Genomic DNA, 17665 nt, shown 5'->3' on the forward strand with positions numbered 1-17665 from the left:
GGTAGACAGCGGTGTGGTTTTAAACGTGTATTTGGTGCAGTTAAGGGAGAGCTTTGCAGTCAGTACCGCTTGGTGGGTTTGAATCGTGCAAACTGTTGTTTCATGTCTTTCTGTTTTCCACAAGGGCTTTCTCTGTTAGTCTCTTTGCTCTCTGAGGAACAAGTCTGTGTATTATGACATGTTGGACCATGATGTCACTTTTATTTCCATAAGTGACTCATGTGTGAGCAAAAATTGAGTAATAGTGTTTTAAGAATAATGTCAGCATGGAGTAGGGGGTTTAGGCAGATCATTTTGCCTTTTCAAATTATATTAAAGGCCCGGGGGTTGAATATTTAACCTCTGTTTCCTTTCCTACAGAAACAGATGACTATGCTGAGATTATCGACGAAGAAGATACCTACACCATGCCCTCGAGTGAGTAGACTTATGATTTTGCTCTCGTGCGGAGCTGACAGATATTTAACTTTTAAATATCTCGTGTTTAAACGGTTTAGGTATTTATCGTCCTTTTAGAACTACTTTTAAGACCTTATTGAGTTCATAACAGAAGTATTCTTTTCAGCCTTTAGAATTCTGTATTGTATGTGCCCACTGCCAGGTCGGAAGCCTGAAACTCAAATATCTATAATAAGTCAGTTCACTTATGGGGTTTTTGTAATCTTGTTTTCTGGCTCTATGATAATATAACCTTTAATGATGAGAGCATTTCCTCTCTGTAGGAAATTAGTATTTAAAGTTAAATATGTATACTCACACATATATACAGCTCTTTGAATACACACATTTCATGAATTGCATTTCCCCTTTGGACTTTCATTTTTTTATTGCCCTTGACTAAGCAAGTACAAAGAGCAGCCCGCGTCCAGTCCGTCCAGCTCCGAGTTGGAGGTGTGGGGAGAGAAGGGCTCTTCACTGACCACCCCCCAGCAGCCTAGCGGTGTCACCCTCTGCTTCTCTCTGCTGTGCAGCTTGCTGGTGACGAGAGTCTGGGAGCCCCAGCCCTTGTGGTGGGGTGTATATAGTCACAGCTCTTAAGTTGGAGACAACCTTGGAATTTCACTCAGATTTTTTTAAAAAAGTTAACCCTACCTCTTAAAGAGGCCCAATTAGGAGTCCACCTTACAGCCTCAGAGGCCTGATAATTAATTCAACATCTGATGTCCTGGTTTCAGTAGAGCTCCACGTATTTGTAAAATAAATGTTTCAGGTGCTTTACTCCGTTGTGTAAATATTTTAAAAGTTGTTCTCAATAGATTTACCATATACATTGAGGAGGGTTACCAAGATAAAGAGAAACAGCCCAGCCCTCTCAGGCAAACATTATCCTGGGTGGGCCCCTCCTTCCAAGAGCTCCCAGGTTAGTGGTTTGAAACAGAGGCAAGAGCTGAAACTTAAATGTGTTTACTTTGACTTGCAGTAGCAGTTTGGAAAAATGTTTAAATTTAGGTTTAAAGTTTTGGGTAGCCATTTAGTCATTTGTACATTGCTGCAGAGTATCCAGATTTTTATACATATATTTTCATAGTTGAGTGGTAAATGTCCAACGTGGCTAACTTTTATCCAAACCCGACAAACATGGGTTATCATATAGGAGTTTATGGGATAGAAATGTAAAGCATTGTATATCACATTGAGTTAACTTGAGGGTATTACTTGCGTTGTTACTTGTGCTTGGTCCTCTGTTTTGACCCGTGTTGGTAGTCAAAATATTTAATAAAGTAAATATTGAAACGTACCCTCCGAGTTTGTTATTGTTAACCTAATTGCTATTAGTTATTTCTAAGCAAGGTCTTCAATTTTTTTCTCTCTTAATTGCAATACAGAAAGCTATGGAATAGATGAAGGTAACAGGATTCCTTTAAAATAACTGCATTTGCTTGCAATTGCAACCCATGGAATGATAACGGGATGTTTCAGTTTTCAGTTAACTTTTATTTTTAAATTTTTTCATTGGTTTACTCATGCTGTTAAATCAATGGAACTACTAGCTAAAGTGATTTTAAAGAGGAAAATAACCATCTAAAATTTGGATTGAATTTTCTGTATGATTTCTAATTTGACAAATTAGAAGAAATCAAAATACCAAGTAGTTGATTGGATTAGAATCATCCACTAGGTTCCTAGTGGGTATTTTCTTTCCATGTGTCTTAACAGCCTGCTAAATAATTGGTTTTGTATAAATCATAACAATTTAATACATTAGCTTGAGGCACATGCTCTCAAAAATATAAAATACTCGTAATTTATTATGTGATACGTTCAACCTTGATTCCCAGTCATCTGATTTTGAAATCAGTTTTTAGAAGCTCCCTCTTTAAACTCTTTTAGCTCCGTGAATAATATAGATAGGATTATAATAAAGTGGAAAACTCTTAAACTTATAAAGCTACTCATGAGACAATTTTTTGTTCCCTCCATATTTACAGACTTTAGTTACTTGTAAAATAATTGCTTTAAATAACTGTTTTTTAGCCTTCATATATTAATACCTGAACTAATAGCTCATATTAATTAAACATACATAAACTTGGGGCAATTATTTAGAAAACCATCAAATAGATAATCAGCTAAATCAGACATTCAAAAATATGAAAAAAATCTACCTTGTATAAAACTCCTCATTTTGGTAATTCAAGCAGTGCTGTAACAGTTACATAAATTCCTTTAAAAATACTGTTTAAGAGAATTCCACTCTGTTTAAAGCATTTTCATAGAATGATGTGCCACCGATGAAGTTTTTACTCGTGGATGATGATGAAATGAAGTGTGTCCAGTGTTTTCTACACTGGGGATGTTGCACTGAAGTATCTTCTGGTGTGTGGATCATGTTTTGCAGCCAGGGACTATGAGATTCAGAGAGAAAGAATAGAACTCGGACGGTGCATCGGAGAGGGCCAGTTTGGAGACGTGCACCAAGGCGCTTACACGAGCCCGGTGAGTCCTGTCAGACAGCCGGCAGCCCGAGCCGTTGCTGCTTACGTGTAGACTGCTCCTGTTTGTCTTACTGGGTCCTGAGTTCTTCAGGGTATTGGCAGCTGTCCTTCATAAAGCTTATCATATATGTCAACTCACTTGCTATATTCAGAAACCAAAAACTGGCAAAATTAGCTCCTGAGAGCTGTGGGTCTTTTATTCATTTTAGTCTTTCATCCAGCCTCTGTCATCAGTAATGGATTCCATGGATGATTGTTCCCTTGGGTGCGATTGACAAATAGATAACAAATAGATGCAAAGTCAACAGCAGTTAGCCAGCATTCCCAATTACCTGCATTTTCAAGAAAAGAACATTAATTTGCCCCAAGTTGCCCTCCAGAAGAGATCAGTGAATTTTTTAAATGATTTATTTAAGAGTCATCTCGTTGAGATATAGTTCGCATACTATGAAATTCACTCTGTTAAAGTGAACAATTCAGTGGTTCTTTAGTATATTCACAGAGTTGTACGGCCATCACCACAGTCAATTTTGGAACATTTTCTTTACCTCAAAAGAAACCCCATACCTTGGCGAGGATGTGGAGAAGAGGGAAGCCTTGTACACTGATGGTAGGAATGTAAATTGGTGCAGCCACTGTGGAAAACAGTATGGAGGTTCTTCAAAAAAGTAAAAATAGAACTACCATATGATCCAGCAGTTCCACTCCCGGGTAGGTATCCAAAGAAAACAAAAACACTAATTTGAAAAGATACACGCACCCCAGTGTTCATAGTAGTATTATTTACAATAGCCAAGACATGGAAGCATCCCAAGTGTCCATCAACAGATGAATGGATAAAGAAGATATGGTATGTATATGTATACAATGGAATATTATCCAGCCATAATAAAGAATGAAATTTTGCCATTTGCAACACCGTGGATGGACCTGGAGGGTATTATGCTTAGTGAAATAAGTCAAACAGAGAAAGACAGATACTGTTATGTTATCACTTATGTGTGGAATCTAAAAACTAAATGAACCAATGTAACAAAACAGAAACCGACTCGTAGACATAGAGAACAAACTAGTGGTTACCAGTGGGGAAAGCGGATGGGGGGAGGGGCACGATAGGTACGGGATTAAGAGGTGCAAACTACTATGTATAAAATAAATAAGCAACAAGAGTGTATTGTACAGCACAGGGAATATAGTCAATATTATATGATAACCTTTTTTATAATAACTTTAAATGGAATATAATCTATAAAAATTTTGAATCACTATGTTGTACACCTTTAACTGATATAATATTATAAATCAACTATGCTTCAGTTTAAAAGAAAGAAAAGACAAAAGAAGCCCCGTACCCGTTAGCAGTCACTTCCCATTCCACCCTCTCCCCAGCCCTTTCCAATCACCAGTTTGCTTTCTCTTTCTCTAGAATTGCCTGTTCTGGACATTTCATATAAGTGAAATCATGCAGTGTGTGGCCTTGTGTGATTGGTTTCTTTCCATTAGCATAGTGTTGTCAGGTTCATCCATGTGGTAGCCTGTGTCAGTACTCCATTTCTTTTTATGGCCAAATAACATCCCATTGTATGGATAGACCACTTTTTGTTTCTCTAGTCATCAGTTGACGGTCATTTGGGTTATTACCACTTTTTGGCTGTTATGCACAATGCTGCTATGAACACTTGTGTACAAGTTTTTGTGTGAACATAGTTTTCGGTTCTCTTGAGTATGTGTGTCTAGGAGTGGAATTGCTGGGTCATCTAGCAACTGTTTAACTTTCTGCCGACCTGCTAAGCTTTTTTCCAAAGAAACTGCCACAGTTTCAGTTCCTAGCAGCAATGTGTGAGGTTGCCCGTTTCTCCACACCCCGACCAACGCTTGCCTGTTGTATGTCTTTTTTTATTAGATCAGTAATTTTTAAATGACAGTTTAAAATAACAGTACATACATGTTCAAGAAACTATTTTTAACTAGAATAATGACAGTGAACAGAGATGGCTTTAGTAGGGATATAATAGCACAGATGATTGACCTTTTGTGACCCCCTGATATGGAAACTGCAAATGGCATTTTTTTCCCCCTGTGTCTCCTTATCTATCAATTTTCCATATCCTTTACACATGCACTAGGGATACACTGATCATTACTTTTATAACCAGAAGACTGTAAAAGTCTTTCCTTCGAGGAAAATAGATAATTGTTGTTAGAGATTCTGTTTTTTAAAGTTCAGTTTTGAAAGTCTTTACTCTTATATAAAACTATATCATTTATTATATATTTTTATCCATTGTCTCCTTTTCCTTTTTTTTTTTTTTTTTACTATATCTGTATTGTTTATCTTCTTAATTCTCTTAACTCTGCTCTTGAGGCAAAATGCATTAGAAAGAGCCCTGGATCTAAATTTGATCAGAGGACCTAAATCTTAGACCTGGATCTACCTGACTGTGAGATGTAAGGGAGGTGAGGCTTCTTGATCTAAATTACTGGACTTGAACCCAGTGGTCTCTGAGCTTCCTTACATCTCTAAAATTCTTAATAAGCAAGCATTCTGAAGTTCCCAGAGTACAGGGACTTACCAGGATCACACAGCTAACAGCAGGGCTGATAGACTTTATTTCATTCACTTCTAAGTAATTCATTTTAGTTGTAAAAATACAAGAGAAAATTTTTTAAAAATATCCATGGTGTTTACTAAGTATTTGTTGAATGAATCCCAGCCTCCAGGAAAATATCAGCATTCACTTTTTTTGTTGAATGTCTTTCTGATACACATCGTATGTGAATGCTTGTTTATTTTGTTTTTCATGTGGGAGTCTAATTTTATAGCCAATTCATTTCTCCAGGTTTCCGTTAAAAATCCCTTTTCCAGATTATGCTCTTTAGTGTTCTGTAAGATGTAATAACGTTTTATCAGGGATTCTTAATAATTGGTCATATGTAACTCAGCATTGATTTCATGGGCAAGAACCCAGCACTGGTTACGTTATCTGAGATTCAGTGAATTATTTTAGCAATTATTTGTCAATCGTCCCCCAAGTGGCAGCTCGGTGGTGGGGACATTGTTATGAATAAAACGGTCAGAGTTCCTGCTCTCCCAGACCTTAAATTCTATCTGAGGCACAGGCAAAATTCTATCTGAGGCACAGGCAAAAAAAAAAAAAAAAAAAATTCTATCTGAGGGGACAGGCAAAAGCAAACCCACTGAGTATCAAGTGGGGAATCTGTGCTCCGAGAAAAACAAAGCCTGGGCTTGGGGAGGTCAGGGCCCTCTTCCCGTGAGACGCTGACACGTGAGTGGAGACGTGAGCACGGAGGGACAGTCCCTGCGCTCCCCGTGGGGAGTGTGCCAGGCAGGGCGGAGATCCAGTGCAGGGACCCCAGGTGGAGCCGAGCGGGGGAGGAGGACGAGGAGGAGGAGAAGCGAGCAGAGGGGGACCGGGCCGGGCGCAGGGGCGGCACGTGGGGCGGCAGGGCGGCCTCTCATTCTGAGAGTCATGGGCACGAGGCGTATCTGAAGGCTCCCAGCACACGCTTTTTTTTCTTTCTTAGGCCCAGTTATCAGGTTTATTTTTATTATTTGAGCATCGCTGATCATTTGCTCACTCTGGCATCATTATTATCCTAGTCTTAAAAACCATGCTTTAAATCTATTTTCTCTTAATTCATCCCAGAGCAGTCCTTCTCTAGACTCACTTGTTAAGATCTTTTGAGTGTCTGCTAGCTGTTACTAACTCAGAGCCTCATCACCTACCCCTCACCTCGGCCTCATGGACACCAGGGTGGCATTTTCATTCAACATTGAAGAACTGCTCTGTCCCCCTAAACTCCGCTTGTGTTTTAAAGAACATAATGAAAATCGTGTCATGAGCAGTTACCTAGATGTGTTCGAATCTGCCCCCTTTTAAAGGCTTTTAGAAAACCCTCTGCTCAGTTCTGGTCTTGCTTGCTGTGGACTGGCCTCTTCTTCTCCAGCATCAGGTCTCTGCGACCAGCCGCTCTGACAGCTCGGCACCTCCAGGCCTCTGCAGCCTGGGGCCACTAGTCACCGGGCCTGGTCCATGGACTGATGGCCGAGCCACTTGGTCTGCTCACGTACACCCCTTTGTAGACGTGCTGCCCATGGAATCTCAGGCTTAGCATCCAGTTGAAACTATGCATTTTTAGAGAGCAGTATTTTCCTTGCGTTTCTTTACTATCTTAATAAAGCACCATGTTCGCTATTTGAGTTGAATTGACAGGATTGATGATGATTTATGGTCTTACAAAAGTTTCTGTTGTTATTCAGATCGCCTGTAAAATGGGCATTTTGTGTCCTTTCTAAAATATACCCATCAGCCTTATGCACATAGAGGTAGAATTCATGGTGCTGGTCCTAGCAGTTTGCTGTCTCGTTACAGAGGACACAGACTAAGTCATTCAGAGCAGAGTGCTTGCACTGAGGTGTCCTGTGTTGCTGGTAACTCTCAGCAGGCCCCAGACTCAGACGTGTAACAGACGGGCCTCTGTGCCGGCAAGCTGCCGTCCCACCGACACCTCAGGCCTGTCTCGTCCGGAGCTGGGCTTCTCATCTCCGCCTTCTCTCACCAGAAACCTGAACTCGCCCTCCCCGACTCCCAGCCCGCTGTCTTCCTGCCCCCCCCACCCCCGGTCTCCGTGGCGCCTTTCCTGACCTCCCCTTCCGGGGGGCCCCTCACTTAGGGTAGAAGCCACAGGGTCCGACCCCTCCCTCCGCCCCTGGCCGGCATCCCCTCCACTCCAGCAGTTCTTTGTTCTCATCCCGTCTCTTCTCCCCTCCTCTCGGGGAGGTTACCTTCTAACCTGCTCTAGTCCACGATGGATGTCTCGTTCACCGTGTTTGTCTGTATCCTCCTCTGGGACGTCAGCTGGAGTAGCACAGGGGTCGCCGGCCCTTGTTCACTGGTGCAGCCTAAGCCCCTACAGGAGTGCCCGGCACTACGGAGAGGAAGTGTCTGTGGAACAGACGAATCGCCTGCAGCGTTTTACGTGCACGTCTGTTTTCTGGGGTTTTTCTACAGAGGATTTTAACTGTTCCTCTCACTCTTGAGATTGTACAATTCTGGTTCTGTCTGATCCAGAATCCAGAGTTGCAGAATAAACAGCCTGTCCTCAACATGCCCATTGATTAACATAGAGACCCTCTTGTTGCATGTGTCCCTGTCACAGGAGAATCCAGCTCTGGCGGTTGCAATTAAAACATGTAAAAACTGTACTTCGGACAGCGTGAGAGAGAAATTCCTTCAAGAAGCCTGTAAGTTTCTAGAAATGTCTGTGGAACTCCATTTGACTTTCTGTGAAATCCCACTGTCTCTGAAGATGTAAGAAAAATAATGTTTTGACTTTTAATGAGACAACTACATTTATTACCTTGCCGTGCAATTAGTATCTGTATTTGTAGAGGCACGTGTCTACAGATTTTCCCACGTCAGCTGTCATGTTTGGGATGTAAAGGCAGATTGATTTCCTGTCCCTTCATCCTCTGGTACCTTGTACTGTAGCCATCTTCACCTTGGCATTGGGCAGATATATAGAGATGCCAGCAGGCCCTGGAGTTGGGGGTGAGCGGGACAGCCACAGTCCCTGTGGGATGGAGCCCACGGATGAGTGAGGGAGAGGAAACCCTGCCCGTCCTGAGGGGGCTGCTGTGGAGAGTTGTGTGTGATGGGTCCTCTCTCCTGAGTGCAGACCCTCTGAGAGCCAGGATCTGGTCCTGCCCGCTTGCACGCATCAGGCTCTTTCCCACCGGCCCTCAAGCTGGGTCATCTTCCTGCTTCCGTTCGGCTTGTCCCTTCTGACCACATACTTTAATAGTGTCTCCTTAGGGGGTTTTGTCACAGGACCCTGCTCTTTCCCTTCCTGAGTGTCCATAATTAAATATACATTGTCTAGGGACTTCCCTGGCGGTCCAGTGGGTAAGACTGCACTCCCAGTGCAGGGGACCCGGGTTCCATCCCTGATCCGGGAACTAGATCCCACATGCATGCCGCAACTAAGAGTCTGCATGCCGCTACTAAAAAAAAAAAAAAAAAAAAGATCCTGCATGCCACAACAAAGATCCCGCATGCTGCAACTAAGACCGGGTGCAGCCAAAATAAACAAACAAACAAATATATATGTACACACACACACACACACACACACACACACACTGTTTAAAAATTACTCTTATCTCTGTCTCCCTCTAGACTTTAAGCCCCAGTGGGGCAAGGAACGTCTCTCTTCTGCTCACTGCTCAGACCCAGAGACAGCACAGGGCTTAACTCATAGAAGGCACTCAGTAGCCACTGGTCGTGTGAATGAGTCTTGGTGTCCTTCATCACGTGTACATTGAATTTCAGAAACATTTATCACCCAGTAGTCCAATAAGTAACAAGTCATGGAATGAGTCATATTGTAACTTCATCAGTTAAGTCGAAGCAAATCCTAGTCCTGTTCCTGGATCTTTGACTTAAGTACAAGACAAGGCCTGGTGATGACTTCTGTCTCAACTAGTTTATTTATTTCTTCAGGGCATCTAGGCCAAGAAAACACAGAATATATATCAGCCATCATTACCTGACAGCCTGTCCGCCTTACCTTTGGTGGTAAAGTGCATTATATATTTTCAAAAATGCACTTTTTTTTTTTTTTTTTTTCTGTGGTACGCGGGCCTCTCACTGTTGTGGCCTCTCCCGTTGGGGTGCACAGGCTCCGGATGCGCGGGCTCAGCGGCCATGGCTCACGGGCCCAGCCGCTCCGCAGCATGTGGGATCTTCCCGGACCGGGGCACGAACCCGCGTCCCCTGCATCGGCAGGCGGACTCTCAACCACTGCGCCACCAGGGAAGCCCCAAAAATGCATTTTTAAAATTGCTTCTCTTTCTCTAAAATTTTTATGAACAGTTATTGTATCGTGATTTTTGTAGGGCTTTGGAATCACCATTACAGAAATCAACTTTAGAGTTTCACAGGAGTAGTCAGTTCAAACTAACCTTGTTCTCTTTTTGAAAGGCTGTTATTTCAGAGAAACATGATGGACGTAGTATACCTAAAATCCTGTAGGGCTTTGACAGGCTCTATACGTAAGAGGGGAAGTAAACTTTTTCTGTAAAGGACCATATAGTAAATATCTTAGGCTCTGCAGGCCAGATGGTCTCTTGTCACAACTGCTCAGCTCTGCCGTCGGGGTGTGAAAGAGCCACAGACAGCACATAAAGGGCTGAGCAATTTCACTGTGTTCCAGTGAAATTTAGTTTGTGAAAGCAAACAGCCGGCCCTAGCCTGAGCTCCTTGCCCTGGGTGAATGAATAACAGGTCAAACTACTACACCTATTGGGTTTTAGTTCAGCAGGGATAGAGTTTCCTAGTGACCACAAGATTCTCCTCTTAGCCCTGTACTGTGTAGTATTTTTAATAATTACTTCTGTAAAGGGTAACATAAAACCAGAAATGATGGTAAGTCAATTGAAAATGAGTGAATATACTGGGTTCCTGAATGTTTATCCAAAAATATCACATTATACTTAAGTGATGAACTGAACTGACAAGATGAAATTCAGTGATACATTTTGGATTTTGTGCCAGGTGTTTATGTGTGGGGGGTTTTTGCTTGTTTGTTTGTTTGTTTTTAACTACCAGGTCCTATTCTTGGAATATGTAGGCAAAATTGAGGGGGAGAAAATACCTTAAGAGTTTGAGTGCTCTCAAGTGAGTGTGGGGTGACTTTGCAAGAAGCCAGTGTAATCCTTGGGTGCGTTGGTAGGATATACAGTCCTCCATATCCGCAAGTTCTGCGTCTGCAGATTCAACCAACTTCGGATTGAAAATATTTGGGAAAAAAATTCCAGAAAGTTCCAAAAAGCAAAAACTTGAATTTGCTGCGCTCTGGTATCTATTTACATAGCGTTTACATTGTATTAGGTATTACAAGTAATCTAGAGACGATTTAAAGTATAAAAAGGATGTGCGTAGGTTACCTGCAAATACTCCGCCACTTTTCAGAAGGACTTGAGCATCCGCAAATTTTGGTTTCCCCCTGGGGGTTCTGGAAGCAATCCCCTGTGGATACTGAGGGACGACTGTAGGGTGTCTAGAGTGAAAACAGTGAGTGAAAACAGAGGCCTGTCTACTCCAGACGCACCCAGCGCTGAGTTGCAGTCCACACTGGGCTCCATACTAAAATGGATACTAAAAGATACTTGCTCCTGCTGTGACTCTAATGTCCCCGCTTGGCATCATAAAAATCAACCCTGTATTGGTCCCCAAAATTTAAAAAAATTTTTTTCATTTCAGTAGTCTATGAAGTCCAAGTACTTTGGGGACCACTGCAGTAGGTCACATGTAAAGTCACTTCCCGTTTTGAGGTTCTGGAGTTCTGTGAAGGTTGTCCCGCTTCTCACTAATCCTAGTCAGTGTACTGGGCAGGTGACCTCAGCCCTGATATTAGACGTTAGAAATGTATACACACTTAAAAATACACACCCAAACGTAGGTATGTGCGTATATGTGCAGGGCCCTCTTGGTCATCTTGGGCTCAGTGAGGCAGTCAAGCTCACGTGACAGCCACAGGCCATATCTGGCATCAGACTTTCTTTGAGGGGAGTACAGGACTGGAAATAGCAGGCCAGCATTTCTCCTGTAGGGGAGTCCTCACAGCAGTCCGGGAACTCGTTTGCTTAGCTCTGATAGTGATCAGGTACTGTGAGGGGACGAGGCCACAGTGGTGGACTCGGGAGCCACCTGGGTCCAAAGTAGAAGTCCTCACAAGCCCGTCGCTGTGGGCTCTGGGGCTCTGCAGGGGACACCCAGCCACACCCACGCTCAGGGGAGCTCCTGCTACCCCATCAGCGACTTACCAGTCAGGGGTGGTTTTTACCATGAAGGGTATTGCTTAGAAAATGAATCACACATTCCAACTTCATGAGATTTCCAAAGGAAAACCTAGAAAGTTAGCCCCAGGTCAGATTTGTCCATGGAAAATAAGAGGAGGTTTTCTTAACCCTTAACTCTCACAGTATGTCCCCCTGTAAAGTTGCTCACAAGTTCACTGCAGTGGCATCTTGTGCCTCACGTGGTCTGCTCTTTTTGTGCCATTTTATGGCGACTTGTGAGCTGACCTGACTGGTGGAATTGAATTCCCAGTTGCCACATCATTAGCCTTGAGGGTTTTTTATTCTTATTTTTTGGCTGTGCCACACAGCTTGTGGGATCTTAGTTCCCTGACCAAGGATTGAACCTGGGCCCTGGCAGTGAAAGCACCGAGTCCTAACCACTGGACCACCAAGGAGTTCCCCATTAAAATGCCTTGAGTCTTATTTGAACCGGTCTTCAGGAAGCTGAAATATCTTCAGAAGACTGACCGTGGACCGCTGTTTTCCCCCAGTAACGATGCGTCAGTTTGACCACCCTCACATTGTGAAGCTGATTGGAGTCATCACAGAGAACCCCGTCTGGATCATCATGGAGCTGTGCACGCTCGGAGAGGTACCTGCCCCACCTCCGCCTCCCGCCTGCTCCGCCTGCCCCCGCGGGGAAGTGCGCGACATACACCCTAGTGCATATGAGTAGAGCGTCTTCATCAGTAAGTTCCCAAGTAATCCCCTAACTCAGTGCTGGCAGCAGTGAGTGTCTTCCCATCCAAAGGATTTGTCAGGACTGGAAGCAACAGGTGACCAAGTGGTTCTTTTTTCCCTCTCTGTTGCTGTTGTCTGAAGAACAGGCTCAGGGATTTGAGAGTGAAAGAAGCAGCGTTAGTGGAGTTTGGGTAAATTAAGGCTGAATTTACGTAAATCAGAACAGTTGCTTCATCTTTTTGGGCATTCACTTTTCAGTGTCTTTCAGACCAACTCATGTGAGTCACAGTTTCTTTTTAAAACGTGAGTAACAGACTGTGGGCAGATGTCCTTATTTGACTCTCTCTGGAACACAGAAGCTCTTTAGTCGGTGTATCACCACCGCCTGGACACTGGTCCCACCCGGGCCTGCTGAGCCACACAGCCTCTGTCTGTGTCCAGGCTGCTCTGTGGGCCCCTGCTTCGGGCAAACACGGCGACTTTCCAGATGTCTACACATGACTCTGTGCCACTGAAACCTAGTAGTTTAACCTTCTGACACATTATACACGTTACTTCTTCTTTGAAGGACACCAAACAGTCTTGCTTTTAATGAAAATTGGGGTTTTCTGTTATCAGGAACCCGAGGGTGCTTTGGGCCCGTCGTCCTCTTCGTGACGGCATCAGCCCTGCCTTCCGAGGACAGGCCGCTGCCTGGCGCCTCCGATTGCTGTGTCGTCTTCAGCTTGGGTAACAGAGTTGGCGAGTGAAATATCTGAGGGCCTCTCCGGTGTCTTTCCTTCCTCTACCATGCCTTGCCAGATAAAATGGAGTGTTTACGGATTTTTTTGGTTCACACTATTTTTCTGCTTTTGGTTTTGGAGAATTTGCTAATTCTCCTGGCTTAAATCATCAATATTTCTCCTTCATGTAGGAGATTTTGTAGGATTGGAGTGTTAAATTCATCTGCCTTCTTTGCTGTATTATTAGCATTTAGCTGAATTAGTCATGATAGCGGTAGTAAGGACCAGTAAGCCTAGCGCGTAAATACCCAACACGGGACCGTTTTATCCTTCTTCACCCAGAACTTCCTGGGGGCAGAGAGGGAACCTCTTGCCTCCCCTTCCTTTTCATCCCCTTGTGCTCAGGTCTGCCCGGGGCATGGGGGGGTGGGGGTCTGAGGGAGGTGGACTGACCATGGCTGTGGAGGAGGCTTGTTTGAACGGTAACTGGAGCTTTTTGTTCTCCAGCTCTCATTATCTGGCAGTATTTTATACTGTGCCTTTATTCATCCCCTGGAAGCATCTTTCTGTATTTTTTCAGAAATGTGTCTAGAATCATGAAGATTCCAGTTTTGCAATTGGATCTCAAGTAAAGAATGGTTAACCATAATTTCTGAGCTGATATGTTTCTTTCATTATGCTTTTTTTATTAAGGTAGAATTGAAGCCATTCTCATAAAAATGCATTTGGAAATGATCAGCATTGTTTTTGAATATAGCTCTTCTACTGTTGGTTTTTCGTCTCTGACACTAACTCTTTCTCTTTTTTCTTTTTCGGTCACTGTTCCAAAAGCTGAGGTCATTTCTGCAAGTAAGGAAATACAGTTTGGATCTAGCATCTCTGATCCTCTATGCCTATCAGCTTAGCACAGCCCTTGCGTACCTAGAGAGCAAAAGATTTGTGCACAGGTGAGACCCGGGCGTGAAGCTGGTGAGCTGCCTCTGAGCAGGAAGGAGGTGGGGAGAGGTTCTCGCTGTGCCCTGAGACCTTTCGTTCCCCCAGCTCTCGTACACGGACGGCACTAAATGTCCTGCTGTGCGTATCCCAGCCGAGTGTCGTGCCCTGGCGTGGGAACACATGGGTCTGAGGGGTTTTTCCTCATGTGGAGTGTGAAACAGGTCCATTATTCCTTCCACAAATACTGCAGACAGCCTCTGCGTGGCACTGTGGGCCTAAAACAGATACTGTCCTGGGACTTTCCAGGACACCATAGCGCCAGGAGTGACATCTGTTGGCCTTCTGCAGAATTTCTATTCATAATCTGTGTCTCTCATTTGAATACAAGTTAAAGCCCTTACAACTTATTTGCTTGCATTGTGTTAGAGTTTTGTTATCCGGCACTGAAACGGACTGCATCAGCAAAATCGTTTACAGGTGTTCCAAAGATCATTTTACTTTTATTAATGAGGTTTTTTAGTAACCGTAGAGTTACACACCCTGGTCGTGTATACTGTCTGTCAGTTAATGAAGCCGGCAATATGATTGCATGAAAACTAATAAGTGGTTTCATTATTTGAGAATATTCTTCACCATCATTCAGAGTAGTAATCACCATATTAATGAGTAAATATCTGCCAGAAGGAATATATTTGAAGTAAAATAATAAAAGCATCTCTCTTTTTCAGTGTATAATAAAGCTCCTGTTTGTATTGTATATAAGCTGTCTTTCAAAGTACCTGTATGTCGTTATATAATATAGATGAGTTTGTGGGTTTTTTCCCTTGTATTAAAATGTATTGTCCCAAATTCTTCCTTATCAGGGACATTGCTGCTCGGAATGTTCTGGTGTCCTCAAACGATTGTGTAAAATTAGGAGACTTTGGATTATCCCGATATATGGAAGACAGTACTTACTACAAAGGTAAGAAATCAGAGCAATAAATAAGAAGCAGGCTCAGGATCTTTAATGATTTTTAATTCTGAAAAAGGTACATTCTAATACGCTCAGCTGATTTTTTTTTTTTTTTTTTTTTTTTTGTGGTACGCGGGCCTCTCACTGCCGTGGCCTCTCCCGTTGCGGAGCACAGGCTCCGGACGCGCAGGCTCAGCGGCCACGGCTCACGGGCCCAGCCGCTCCGCGGCATGCGGGATCCTCCCGGACCGGGGCACGAACCCGCGTCCCCTGCATCGGCAGGCGGACTCTCAACCACTGCGCCACCAGGGAAGCCCTCAGCTGATTTTTGACAGTGGTGTACAGTCAGGTCCGTGGAGGAAAGACAGCCTTCTCAACAAAGGTGCTGGAGCAGTTGGTCATCCCTGGCCAAGAAATGACCCTCAACCTAAACTCACTCGCCATTAACTCAAATGGATCATAGACTTAAATATAAGACATAAAACTACAAGACTTTTAGGAAAAAACATGGGAGAAAAGTTTTCGGATCTAGGGCCAGACAAAGAGTCCTTAGGCTTGACACCAAAAACATACATAAAAGGGAAAAATTGATAGCTTCTTCCTCATCAAAATTTAAAATTTTTGTTCTGCAGAAGACCCAGGCAGGAGGATGAAAAGACAAACTACAGAGTGGGAGGAAGTATTTGCCAACCACATATCTAACAAAGGACCGGTATCTAGACTACAGATAGAACTCTCAAAACTCAGCAGTAAAAAAAGAAAGGACACAGGTAGAAAGTGGGCAGAAGATTTGAAGAGAGACTCCACCGCAGGGGGTATTCAGATGGCACATAAGCACATTACCCACTAGGGAAATGCAGAGTGAGCCCACAGGGAGGTATCGTGCACACCCGTCAGGATGGCTAAAGTAACGGTAGTGACAACATAAAATGCTGGCAGCCACAGAGAACGCAAATTGCTTGTGCAGATGTAAAATGGTACAGCTGCTCTAGAAAAGAGTTTGGAAGATTCTTAAAAAACTAAACATGCACCTCCCATATGACCTAGCTATTACACACCTAGGCATTTCTCCCAGAGAAATGAAAACTCACATTTACACAAAACTGGTGTTTGTTCATTGTAGCTTTATTTCTAGCAGCCAAAAGCTGGAATCAGCCCGGATGTCCTCCACTTCGTAGACACAGCTGGCTAACCTCCCAGCAGAGCGGTGGGTGCCCTGGCTCAGTGCATGCCCCCGGACTTACAGATCTGCAGTCTGCTGACTCCAGAGACTTTGATCCTTTAGCTTTGGAGCTCTAGCTGATGGGATTTTTTTCTTTAGTTTTCCCAATCTTGGAATCAGATTGACTTGGTTCTTCAAATTATTACTAATTTTCATATTCCTGGTACTTCAGCTAAGGTTTGGATTATAAGTCCATATTATGCTTTTAGTATATTTTCTAGTTATTACTACCATTTTACAAAGGCCAGTTTCTTGCTCAGTTTGTTTGATTTTTGTATTGTCACAAAATGAGCCCTAATCTTACATACAAAATCAGTCTTTTTCATTTTATACTGTAGCTGATGACTGTTCTCTGTCCAAATGCTTTCTGTATACTACAGCCTGATCCTTTGTTATGTGGAAGGAAAAGTCTGGTTGTTTATTCATTTTGATTATGTAGTCATTTAATTTAAAAACGACCAAGCCACCTTTCCACTGTTTTAAAATACATTTCATATCACCTCACATCCTGACTAGTCCAAACCCTAGAATTCCACTAAAGGGCTAAACTCCGAACAGCACGGTGGCCAAGACTCTACATCATCTAGACAGCACTTAAAGTGGGCAGCTGACGAGTTCACACATTGTTATCTCAGAGAGGTCAGTAAGTCTGGATCCTGCTAGGCTTCAGGAGAACAGCCCCTCTGGGTTAGGGGTTCCTCGCTCGGAGCACAGCTGGAGAGTCATTTGTTGTGAGGGAATCAGAGGCTTTGACCTCAGTTGTCATGAAGGTGCATGAAGTTACGTGGAAGAAAATTAATGAAACAGATGTAACTGTCTTCTGATTAAAAGTCTTGAGAGGCACCGTTGCTTATAGGAGGAAGTCCAGCCCCTGACAGCACTGCAGAGCCTGGCACCCTGCTCTGGGGCCCTCTGGATCAGGGCCTGTCCCCGCCTGGCGCCTGCAGCTCCTCCTCCCCCCGCCCCTCCCCCTGCCACACACTCTCACTTCCGCTGGATTTGAGAAACTGTTTCTGCCTTTTGGAATTAGGACTCCTTGACGGCTGGTGTCTGGTGAAAGAATGTTGAGGGAGGTGGCACAGAGGAAAGATTTTAGGCCTCTAAAGAGGGCCGGTTTCAGGCTTTCCCTTTAAGAGTGTCCTTTTCGTTCTGTCGCCCCCTCCTGCTCTTCACATCCAGGTGGTGGTACAGCCCGTCCGTCCTCATATTTTGTGGATTCCATTTTTGCACATTGGTCTGCTTGCTGAGACTTGTAACTTCCCGAATCCACACTCGGATGCGTTCATAGTCAGGTGTGGATGTGCGCAGGGCAGTGACAAAGTGTCCGTT

The 17665-nt window shown here is 43.6% G+C and overlaps 1 protein-coding gene across 15 annotated transcripts in view; it reads left to right on the forward strand.

The window, feature by feature from the left end:
- Positions 1-17665, forward strand: part of PTK2 (protein tyrosine kinase 2) — a 262791-nt gene that overhangs the window by 189154 nt on the left and 55972 nt on the right. For 11 of the 15 annotated variants that reach the window (XM_028500330.2, XM_055091097.1, XM_055091098.1 and 8 more), the window contains 7 exons: positions 361-417; positions 1827-1847; positions 2840-2937; positions 8118-8202; positions 12312-12412; positions 14055-14170; positions 15023-15123. In XM_028500330.2, coding sequence (XP_028356131.1) covers positions 361-417; positions 1827-1847; positions 2840-2937; positions 8118-8202; positions 12312-12412; positions 14055-14170; positions 15023-15123 — 579 coding nt within the window. The remainder of the gene's footprint in view (positions 1-360; positions 418-1826; positions 1848-2839; positions 2938-8117; positions 8203-12311; positions 12413-14054; positions 14171-15022; positions 15124-17665) is intronic. The other 4 variants (XM_028500332.2, XM_028500340.2, XM_028500343.2 and 1 more) reach the window with 1 other exon arrangement.

The sequence above is a fragment of the Physeter macrocephalus genome, chromosome 15, assembly GCF_002837175.3.
Source record: "Physeter macrocephalus isolate SW-GA chromosome 15, ASM283717v5, whole genome shotgun sequence".
In the NCBI taxonomy this organism is placed as follows: domain Eukaryota; kingdom Metazoa; phylum Chordata; class Mammalia; order Artiodactyla; family Physeteridae; genus Physeter; species Physeter macrocephalus.